At 34.2% G+C, this 12417-nt stretch overlaps 1 protein-coding gene and 1 long non-coding RNA gene across 5 annotated transcripts in view; both read left to right on the forward strand.

Annotated features, from left to right (window-relative positions):
- The window catches only part of LOC127698941 (uncharacterized), a 278817-nt gene that overhangs the window by 225772 nt on the left and 40628 nt on the right, over positions 1-12417 (forward strand). For all 3 annotated transcript variants that reach the window (XM_052202712.1, XM_052202711.1, XM_052202710.1), the window contains exon 14: positions 2-149. In XM_052202712.1, the coding sequence (XP_052058672.1) occupies positions 2-149 (148 nt within the window). The remainder of the gene's footprint in view (position 1; positions 150-12417) is intronic.
- LOC127699039 (uncharacterized) lies at positions 5150-9942 on the forward strand. Of its 2 annotated transcripts, none has more exons than XR_007981036.1 (2): positions 5150-5240; positions 6061-9942. It is a non-coding gene; the product is annotated as an uncharacterized LOC127699039 (long non-coding RNA). The 2 variants fall into 2 exon arrangements; XR_007981037.1 differs by having other exon boundaries at positions 5231-5370.

Raw genomic sequence — 12417 nt, forward strand, 5'->3', positions numbered from 1 at the left:
GACATTTCTGCAGCATAATCATTCAAGCTTTTCAATAGAATACAACACCATGCCAAGCATGATAGAGTTTGTTGTTGTTCCTAGATTGCCACGCAATGCCAAAATTGAATGGAAGGTGTACTCAGACATTACAGATATTCTTTCCATAGGTGATTGATAAGTAATCTTTATACCAGTGCTCGATAATTTATTATGAATTGTCCACGATTTCAAATGTATGCTTTCTTTGCTGTGTTTTGTATTTCAACGATTGGTAATTATAAAATTAATTTGCTGAAGAGTTTCCAATTTGATGTCATGAATGAAATGTTTTACCACCCTGTGAAAAAATCATAAAACTAGGAGAAACAATTACTACTGCTCGGTAATGATGTTTAAGAATTTAATCTATAATGGGCACATTCCACTTTTTAGGTCATTTTAATAAAACAAAACAATTACACGAGTGATAGCTTCTATTTTACAACAGGATGATTCTGTATCTTGTAAATTTATCAATACAGTTCTATCAACATATAAATTCATTATGACAAGTTTTAACAATTCAATTGGACCTAGGGATTTGAGAAAATTTAGCACTTTACACCACATGTAAAATGCCAACAATAAGGGGAATATAACAATAACTGTTACAAGAACTCCAAACTTGGATGTTATTGTAATGTGTGTAGCTGTTGTTCTAAATTATACTCTAAGAATATTGCTCTGAAAAATGAAAGCAACACATTATAAATTTCATGCGTCCGAAGCACTTTTCTGAATTTACCTTTATCAGGAATGCTCAAAGTCGAATATTTGAATGCCAAGGATGTATAAGAACCGAAACAGTTGGAGAGCTCAACTAGCCCTTTGAAACAAATGAGCTATTGCCATCACTTGGTGTCTGTTGTTGTCGTCGTAAATTTAAAAAAAAATGTTCTCTTAAACCACTTAACCAATTTCAGCTAAAAGTGAACTGAATGATCCGTGTATACGGTATAAAGTTTGCATTTTTTGTTCCTGCCAAGTAACCAATATGGCCACCATTGCAAAATGATAAATGTAAGGGTGAAAGTCTATAATTGTCAAATATCTTGAAAACCATAAAAGAGAAAATCTGACAGATCAAAAATGCTCAGAATGTCGAAAGCTTAGATGATGATTTTTGACTAATTTTCGCATTTTTGCCTTTTATCTCAAAAACTATAATAGAAAGGTAGAAACTGTAAATAGGAATAAGGATCAGCAAAACAAGATCAACAAACATACTATAATGATTGAACCAATTGGATGACTCATTGACTGTTGGTGTAATTACTCTTAAATAATGAGTTTTTATACGACCGCAAAAATTTTTTGTGGTCGTATATTGGTATGACGTTGGCGTCGTCGTCGTCGTCGTCGTCGTCGTTGTCGTCGTCGTCTGGCGTCGTCCGAAGACACATTGGTTTTTGCACTCTAACTTTAGTTTTAGTGAATGCATCTCTATGAAATTTTACCACAAGGTTCAATACCACAAAAGAAAGGTTGGGATTGATTTTGGGGGTTATGGTACCAACAGTAAAGGAATTAGGGGCCAAAAAGGGGCCAAAAATAAGCATTTTTGTAACTTCCAGACATAACTTGTGTGTTAGTGTATGGATCTCTCTGACATTGTACCACAAGGTCCCATATCACAAAAGGAATGCAGGGATTGATTTTGGGGGTAATTGCCTCAAAATTTTAGGAATTAGGGGCCAAAAAAGGGGCAAAAAACAAGCATTTTTCTAGTTTCTTGACAATAACTTGTGTGTAAGTGTATGGATCTTTCTGAAATTATACTACAAGGTTCCATATCACAAAGGGAAAGCTGGAATTGAGTTTGGGGGTAATTGCCCAAAACTTTTAGGAAAAATGGGGCCAAAAAAGGGCCAAAAATAAGCATTTTTCTAGTTTCCAGACAATAGCTTGTGTTCAAGATTATGGATCTCTCTGAAATTGTACTGCAAGGTACCATACCACAAAGGGAAAGCTGGGATTGATGATGGGGGTAATTGCCTCAATATTTTAGGAATTAGGGGCCAAAAAGGCAAAAAACAAGCATTTTTCTAGTTTCAGGACAATAACTTGTGTGTAAGTGTATGGATCTTTCTGAAATTGTACTACAAGGTTCCATATCACAAAGGGAAAGCTGGGTTTGAGTTTGGGGGTAATTGCCCTAAACGTTTAGGAATTTGGGGCCAAAAAGGGGCCAAAAAACACATTTTTCTAGTTTCCAGACAATAACTTGTGTTCAAGTGTATGGATCTCTCTGAAATTGTACTGCAAGGTACCATACCACAAAGGGAAGGCTGGGATTGAGTTTGGGGGGTAATGAATCATAAGGGGGTTCAAAAAATTTGGGGGGTGGGGATTTTTTTTTTTTTTTTTTCCTTTTTTTTTCTTTTTTTCCTTTTAAAATTTTCCATTTTAAGTTGGTTATTTCTGATTTATATTTAAAAGCAAATAATAATGATATGGAAGAAGATACACACCAAACAGGATGTGTAAATTATTAAATTATAAGTATTGTGCAATAGCAAGAAATTTTCAATTGCACAGTATTGCACAATAGCAAGAAATCTTCAATTGCACAGTATTGCGCAATAGCAAGAAATCTTCAATCGCACAGTATTGCGCAATAGCAAAAAATATCCAATAGCACAATATTGCGCAATAGCAAGAAATTGTCAGTTGTACAGTATTGCGCAATAGCAAGAAATATTTAATTGCACAGTATTGTGCAAAAGAAGATACTTCGTATAAATTGCTTATTTCTTGACCAATTTCAATGGGGTTTTATTCTTGAATTCTTGGGGTTCTTTAATATGCTGAATCTAACAGTGTATTTAGTTTTTTGATTGTGGGCCCCGTTTTTAAATTGGTCCACATTGAGGTCCAAAGGGTCCAAAATTTAACTTTGTTTGATTTCATCAAAAATTGAATTATTGTGGTTTTTTGATATGCCGAATCTAACCGTGTATTTAGATTCTTAATTTTTGGTTCCGTTTTCAAATTGGTCTACATTAAGGTCCAAAGGGTCCAAAATTAAACTAAGTTTAACAAAAATTGAATTCTTAGGGTTCTTTGATATGCTGAATCTAAACATGTATTTAGATTTTTGATTATGGGCCCAGTTTTCAAGTTGGTCCAAATCGGGGTCCAAAATTAAACTTTGTTTGATTTCAACAAAAATTGAATATATGGGGTTCTTTGATATGCTGAATCTAACCATGTATTTAGATTTTTTATTTTTGTGCCCCGTTATCAACTTTGTACACATTGAGGTCAAAAGGGTCCAAAATTAAACTTTGTTTGATTTCATCAAAAAATTGAATTCTTGGGGTTCTTTGATATGCTGTATCTAACCATGTATTTAGATTTTGGATATTGGACCATAATAGGTGAATGTCCAATTTAAAATTTTTAAGTTCTTAGACCACATTCATTCTGTGTCAGAAACCTATGCTGTGTCAAATATTTAATCACAATCCAAATGCAAAGCTGTATCAAGCTTGAATGTTGTGTCCATACTTGCCCCAACTGTTCAGGGTTCGACCTCTGCGGTCGTATCAAGCTGCGCCCTGCGGAGCATTTTATTTTCTACGATTTTAAAATCTATAAAAGATGGGTAGAAACTGTAAGCAGCAAAAATGGTCAGCTTCACAAGATTTAACAAAATGTCAACCATTGGATCAGTCCTTATAGGAGTTATTGCACTTAAGGTAGTATGGGTGTCTTTCGCCATCTTGTATTTTACAATAGCAGAACACAATGGGTCCAGATTTTCAATCAAGTCAGCAAAATTTGATGCAGGAATGCAATTGACTAATATTAGTTTTCATTAATGAACAAGTTTAAAATATTTCAACTTATAATAACTAGTATTTGTACAAACTTAGAATGATATTGCTTGATTTTCAATTTTTTCAAATCAGCGTATTGAAGGGAGGTAACTCTGAATTATGTTACCCAATGCGCAATTGGATATCTTTCAATGATTATATATGTGCATATTTGACAGAACTAGTTTCCAATCCTCTGAAGAGGGCTATTGCTTTCAGTTCTACGCATGCACCCAGTCTTGGTTTGTTTTTATTCTCCTTAGGGCAGACTGTATCTAGAAAATAAGTTATTGCCTCTCATTTGAGATATATTTTGAGGTTTTGTTTCTTTCACATGATTTATTAAACGATATAATTAATTTTTTAACTTTATAAATACTTTTATAACTTCAGTATTTGTTTTGAATAAAAAGGTATAGGGCATTGTAAAGATTATAAGCTAAAGCTAAAATTGACAGTAGAAGTGCTTTATTTCCAACCTGAAAATTAATTTTATTGTAAGTAAAAGGATTTTTGGCAGTAAATTTTAGTTCTCTTGTTAATCTGATCATCAGAGTGGGTAACCCCTTATCAATATCGTAATATGAAACTGTGAAATTTCCATAGCCACTGTCTAGGTATTATGCAATTCTTAATCAAATGCAGTCAAGGTCAACATGGTCATCTCATGATCATGGTAAATATTAGTTGCAATTGGCTTAATATAAGAAGAGTGACCAATCATGAAACCGCGCATGATAGCATCATTGCATGTGAGGGGACGCTTGGTCATTGACGATTTCGTTTTGAAAGCTGCCAGACGCCATTTTGTGATTTCAAGAGAGAAAGCCAATTCTGATAATTTGTTCCTTATCCAAGAAGTTTTCCTATAAGCTGAAGACGATTTCAAGGTTGGAAAAGAGTTTTGAGAGATACAGACTTCATTTAAAAGGTATTAGGCCATCTTATAAACATTTTTTATATCTTTAATTGCATCATAGACATATATATTGAAAACACTATTTTTTTTTTAGCAAGATATCATGGTTCATAGAGTTTTAATTTTCGGTCACTCATTTGTACGTAGATTAGATTCCTTTTTATATAGGAATCGCGAGTTTGGTTGGTATAATTTGGGCTTTGATGGTACAGAAATTCAAGTAGAACTTGCAAGTTTGGGTGGAGCTACTTTACGACCGGGACCTAAATGCATTCAAAAAGAAAATTTTATGCACGTATTTCATACCTTTAAACCAAACAGTTTTTATGCAGGTCGGCGGTAATGATTTAACACACGAAAATAACCCAGACAAATTAGCGCGTGATTACGTTATCACTGTCTATGGAGTAAGTCACGTGGTCATAGGTCAATTATTGCCGAGGTATTCCGGAAGTTCCGGTCATGACTATAACGAAAAGGTAAACAAAGTAAATCGTTGGTTAAATGCATCATTGAAATGCCGGCAAATTATTACTTTCTGGCATTATCGAGGATTTTGGAAAAATACTGCGTCGTTATTAATAGATCAAGTTCATTTAAACAATGCAGGTATGCAGATGTATGCTAAAAACGTGCGTGCAGCAGTTGGCAGTTCAAAACGAAAGTAAAACCGTATAACTTTTTCTTTGTTACATACACATTGCATCACTATCAGTACTCACACACATATTATGGTTACAAACAAACACACATACTAGTGTATTCAAAAAATAATAGTGCTTATCATTGTCTGTACATGTATTGTTTACTAAATTTAAATCTTGGATTATTAATGATTATATAGTATTATCTTTTCTGGTCAAATGTGTTTCAATATACACATGGTTGAATGTGTATCAATATACACATGGTTAAACGTGTATCATTATACACCTGCTAAAATGTGTATCAATATACACATGGTTAGAAGTGTATCAATATACACATGGTTAAACGTGTATCAATATACACATGATTGGTTAAGCGTGTATCAATATACACATGGTTGATGGTTCAGCGTGTATCAATATACATATGGTGTTATATGGTTTATAATAATCAGGTTTCATTGGTTGATAACATTTTTATCATTTATATGGGTGTACTGTACCCACAAGGTTGGTGAATATTTAGAACTTTTAACAATTTCAATACATGTACAGATTTCATGATTTTTTATCATATGGTTCATTTAGAAACGATTATTGGCCATATACCAATTGTGAAAAGGCCATATATTCTGGTTTTTTTTATTTATAGATGCCAATCCAGAGATCTAGAGTTAGAAGAAAGGTAGCACCAACAGATCTGAGGGATGTTGATTTATTCGCACCACAGCCAAGACGGCAAAACGTGCAAGGGCTGAAAGCACCCAAGTAGCAGCTGATCAACCCGTTCCACCAATGACGCAACCAGCAGACTCACTACCCCCAGACTCCCTCAACACATCCATCAGCAGACCAGATAGCGGCCGCAATGATAAATCAGCTGAAAGAGTCGGGTGTACAACAAGCAGTTTACAAACATACACCAGTGGACAGCAGCTTTTGATTTTTTTATGTCTATACATCATTTGAAATATCCTAATGTAATTCTCAGTTTGATCAAGTATTCTTATAATATTAGAGCCATGTCAAAACAATTTGGTTTTCACATGGCTAAGTCATATGACGAGGCTTTCCGTAGGTTACGCAAAGTGATGAGGTTTGATTGGTCTGTTGTGAATGATGATTTATGGCATACTGCCTTCTATGAGCATTTAAATGGCAGTCAAACCACAAATGGTAATAATAATAATAGACTTAATAGGCAGGTTGGAACTTCTCCCCTTTCCAAGACAGGCTTAGCAGCAAATTAATCCATTCCCAATGGGCTACTGCTGGGCCTACTGCAGATCAGGAGAATGTGCCAACATGGCCACTTGCAGACTCAAACACGAATGTGTCAGATGTTCCAAAAAACATGCAACAATTACATGTAGGGAAGGGTCTTCAAAATTCAACAAGTCTGCCTACACCGGTAAGCTAAACCATTTTCTTCAGGGATATGACAGTCATCTGAAATACAGGTTGGTTCAGGGTTTCAAATTTGGGTTTAAGATAAATTCATCCTTAATTAAAACTGATAACAAATTTCCTAAGAACAATAAAAGTGCCAGAGAGAATCCTGACATAGTAAATAAGAAAATTTCAAAGGAGATTTTAAAGGGTAGCATAAGAGGGCCTTTTAAGGACCCACCAGTTGAAAATTTTATTTGCTCACCTTTAGGTCTAGTTCACAAAAAATGAGGAAGGTTCATTCCGTTTAATTCATGATTTATCTTTTCGAAAGGGGACTCTGTTAATTCTTTGACACCAATTTAGTTTACTTCAGTATCATATCAGATTATCGAGACTGTCATTGATCTGGTACAGGACTATGGTTTAAATTGTCTCATGAGTAAGGCGTACATTCTAGAGGCTTTTCGTTTGGTACCTGTCCATACATCAGAATATCATTTGTAGGGGTTTTGGTGGCAGAATTTATTTTATTACGATGCAGCATTACCCATGGGAGCATCTGCATCTTTTCAACTTTATGAATGTTTTCCTACCGCCCTACAATGGATTTTAAATACAAAATTTGAGATAAGGGGTATATCACATTAACTAGATGATTTTTTCTTTGAGGGTAAAGCTGAGACGAATGAATGTTCCATTGCTTTAAATACATTTCTAGCTTTAGCTGAAAATTGGGTGTTCCTATTAAAGACGAGAAATCTCAAACCCCAACCACATGTATGACAATTTATGGGATCGAAATTGATTCACAATCAATGATAGCTCGTTTACCTCAAGATAAGATAAAAAAGTTTTAGGTTTACTAAAAAAATTTAAGGTAAAAAGGAAAGTGACTTTACGAGAATTACAATCATTATTGGGGTTGCTAAATTTTGCTTGTAGTGTGATTGTCCCTGGGCGTAAATTTTTGCGATGATTATTTGATTTAAATATGGGACATACATGTCCTCATTTTTTTAATCACTCTTAATTCAGAAGCCAGGCAGATCTCAAAGCTTGGTATGAATTTATGTGTAACTTCAATGGAAAATCTTGTTTCTTGTTTAAACAGTTGGTCATCAGAATCATTGAAACTTTATTCTGATGCTGCTGGGGTGTAAGGTGGTTTTGCATCTGTTTTTGGCAATAAATTGTTCTCCGGCGAATGGCCTCCTGAGTTGAAAGATTTGCATATCACCGTTCAGGAGCTTTTTCCCATTGTTCTTGCAATTGAGATTTTGGGTAAAAACTTAGCTAAACATAAAATTTTATTTATGATGGATAACCAGGCTGTTGCAGACATTACAAATAAAACATCATCTAAAGACAAAAATCTGATGAAATTGGTTCGTAGACTGGTCTTGTCGGCACTGAAGTTTAATATCCACTTTAGGGCTAAACACATAGCGGGAAAAACAAATGTGGTCTGTGATTTGCTATCTCGTTTTTCTTTTCAGGAAGCCCACCAAATTGCTCCCTGGTTAAATCTAAATCCAGTTACGGTTCCACTTCATCTCTTGAATATGTAACAGCACAATTATTACAAGCTTCATTATCACATTCAACAAGACAATCTTATCAAAGGGTGCTGAATGTATTCCAGCAATTTTGTAAAGAACAATTTCTTTCAGTCCCACCATTTCCATCTACAAACATTATGATAGCACATTTCATTTCATTTCTTTTCTTAAAGAATTATCAGCCATCTACAATAGCATCTTGCATCTCCGCCATCAGTTTTGTTCACAAACTTAATTTTTGGAGTGATCCTACAGATTCATTTTTCATTAAGAAAATTATTAAAGTGGCCCAAAATCTTAGAAGTTCAAGTGATAATAGATTGCCAATCACAAAAGAAATTTTGTCAAAATTAGTAGAAGCAATTCCGGTAGTTATACAAAGTCCCTATAATCAAATTTTATTAAAGGCAATGATGTCCCTGGCCTTTTACTGTTTCCTTCGTATAGGTGAGATGGCTGTAAAAAGTGAAAGCAGGAAAAATAATGTCATTCAATTATCTGATTTAAATATGGAATTTGAAAACAAGGTTTCAAAACGTACGGTCACAATGAGGAATTACAAACACAGTGACATGCAGCCAAAAACTATTTCAATTGAAACAAATACTAGTAATATAGCTTGTCCAGTTATGGCTATGTCTAGTTATTTAAATTTGGCTAAACATAGTTCTGGTCCCCTATTTCAATTTCCATGTGGCACACCAGTATCATATGCTTTCTTTAGCACATCACTTAAAGTGGTTCTTAATTTCGTTGGATTAAACACCCAGCTATATAAGGGTCATCTGCAGCAGCCAAGGGTGTATCTTTAGAAGTGATTCAGCAAATGGGGGGATGGAAATCAAACGCTGTAAAAAATTATATAAGGTTACATAATTTTTGAGGTAGAGGTCAACAAGGTTTGCCGTACCAATAAATAGAATTTTATTATTTAGAATTTTGTTTTTGTTTTTACACTATAGATCATTGTTTAGAAATGAGTAAAGAGGTCAACAAGGCTTGCTCTTTCCTTTGTTTTTTCCTTACATGTCAACACTTTGCGTGCCTTGCTGATTTTATTTAACAATTAAATTTTTTTTTTTTTTTTTTTTTTTTTACTTGTTTGTGTGAAGATTTATATTTTTATGCTATAGGTAGAGGTCAACAGGGCTTGCTCTACAATAGTGTAGTTTTAAAAACAGTTTATGTTTAGTACACAAACTATACGCTGTACATGTGTAGAAGTCAAAAATTATTGCTCTACATGTAATTTTGTTTTATAGTTTAGTTAATGTATTTATTGTACATGTATAAAATGTGGAGGTCAATAGTGCTTGGGTTTTTTTTTGTAAGTATTGTTTTGTTTGTTTTTATTAGAAAATATTTCACCTGTCATAATGCTGCAATGACCTTCAAGGAGTTTTCGGGTGGTGGTCTCCCCAAATTTATATTTTTCAATATTGGGGATTTTCCGGCGGTTTTTATTCGCCACCTTTGCTTATTTTTTATTCAGATTTAGATTATTGCATAAAATGCATAATTGATTATACAATACAGAATATTATGATTTTATGGTATTTTGAATAAATGACCTTTATCGCAAATAGTAATTTAATTTACTGCAAATGAACTCAAACTCCTTGGAGATTAAGGTATGGTATTTGTCTCGCCTTGACGGATTCAAAAAGCGAGACATAGGTATACTGTTTCCGGCAGCGGCGTCAACAATGTATTAGTTTGTGATTAGGTCTAGTTTATGGTGAACCACTAGTGGTAGGTCAATGATATTTGGTATGCAGTTGTATAAGCATTGGCACATCTCATTACCATGGAGATTATTTGTCCCCACCCCCTCAGTCATGGTCTATTGACTTTGAAACTTTTGCTTAGTTTTCAAGTATTAGTTTGTGATTAGGTCAGTTTCTGGGGAACCACTAGTGGTAGATCAATGATATTTGGTATGCATTTGTATAAGCATTGGCATATCTCATTTCTGTGGAGATGGTTTAGCCCTGTAACTTCAGTCATGGTTCATTGACTTTGAATATTTGCATAACTTACATGTTAAAGTATTGCTATTTTAAATTCAATATTTGCATTATCAAAATAACAAAAAGGCGAGACATATCTCTGTGTTAACATTTTATTTATAAGACTGAAACTTGGTATTATGCCTGTCTGTCTTGACGAATGTTGGATTGCCCCCCCTCCCCCTTAAACTTACTTGACTTGTTTGCTTTTCCTTATGTTTGTTATGAAAATTTAGGTGACAAAAAATTAATTTCATTGTAGGTTGCAAGTCTGTAAATACAGACAATGCAATTTCCCATAGGAACTCCCTTTGCGGCTAAAACTGTGACACTTTTACTATGAAGTTTCGTGAAAAATAATATCCCAGAACGGAAAGTTTATATGCACTACTATTTTATTCAAAGGTCAAAATATAGGGCTGTGCGGCATATTTTCAACATTTATATGCCCTGAACTTCTAAGAGTTTAAACTTATACTAAAATTCTATACTACCCTTACCTCCATTTTTGGACCTCCTAAGAATTAAAATTTAGCCGCTACCATGTTTTTCTATACTGGTTACATTCCCAAGTGATGTCTCTATGAGATGAAACACAGAGATCATCAATGGGAACCAGTACGTTAACAAATTAACATACCTATGAATATTAAATATCTCCCCAAAAGAGGCGTGGTTTGAGAAACAGCTGTATTTACAAAGTGCAACCTGTAAGTAAAAGGATTTTTGGCATTAAATTTTAGTTCTCTTGTTAATCTGATCATCACAGTGGGTAACCCCTTATCAATATCGTAATATGAAACTGGGAAGTTTCCATAGCCACTGTCTAGGTATTATGCAATTCTTAATCAAATGCAGTCAAGGTCAACATGGTCATCTCATGATCATGGTAAATATTAGTTGCAATTGGCTTAATATAATTAGAGTGACCAATCATGAAACCGCGCATGATAGCATCATTGCATGTGAGGGGACGCTTGGTCATTGACGATTTCGTTTTGAAAGCTGCAAGACGCCATTTTGTGATTTCAAGAGAGAAAGCCAATTCTGATAACCCACCCTCCCACACCTTTGAAAGTATTTTTTTAATCATATGTAGATATAGGAAGATGTGGTATGAGTGCCAATGAGACAACTCTCCATCCAAGTAACAATTTATAAAAGTAAACCATTATAGGTCAATGTATATGTTTTTGGTTGTTTTTTATGCCCCATTTATGGGCATTATGTTTTTCGGTCTGTGCGTCCGTTCGTTCGTTCGTCCGTCCGTTCGTCCGTCTGTCCCGCTTCAGGTAAAAGTTTGTTGTTAAAGTTTTTGGTCAAGGTAGTTTTTGATGAAGTTGAAGTCCAATCAACTTTAAACTCAGTACACATGTTCCCTGTGATATGATCTTTCTAATTTAAATGCAAAATTTTACGGACCACTGAACACAGAAAATGATAGTGCGAGTGGGGCATCCGTGTACTATGGACACTTTCTTGTTTTCATTGTATAACATATTGTGTTCTTTGTACTGGCGGTTTTTATTCGCCACCTTAGCTAATTTTTTGTCATTTATTTAGATATGGATTATTGCATAAATTGCATAATTGATTATATGATACAGAATATTATGATTTTATGTTATTTTGAATAAATGATCTTTATTGCAAATAGTTGTTTAATTTACTGCAAATGAACTCAAACTCCTTGAAGATTAAGGTATGGTTTCTTATAAGACTGAAACTTGGTATTATGCCTGTCTGTATTTTCGAAGGTTGGATTTGCCCCCCTTAAACTTACTTGACTTGTTTGCTTTTTCTTATGTTTGGTATGAAAATTTAGGTGACAAAAAATACATTCCCAATGACGTTGTCCTTGACCTAATAAAGGGTATTAAAATATATATATATATAAGAACATCAGTTGTTCGACCTGTTAGTCAAATGCGTTTTGTTAAAATAGACTTTTTCACTTTTTTTGGTCTTTTTGGAAATTGTTGTTTGTGCTGTATTTAGACCCCTCTACCAAGAAAATTTGTTTTACATGCACACGTATCAAAATTGCGG

Source organism: Mytilus californianus, unplaced genomic scaffold, assembly GCF_021869535.1.
Source record: "Mytilus californianus isolate M0D057914Y unplaced genomic scaffold, xbMytCali1.0.p SCAF_4, whole genome shotgun sequence".
NCBI lineage: Eukaryota > Metazoa > Mollusca > Bivalvia > Mytilida > Mytilidae > Mytilus > Mytilus californianus.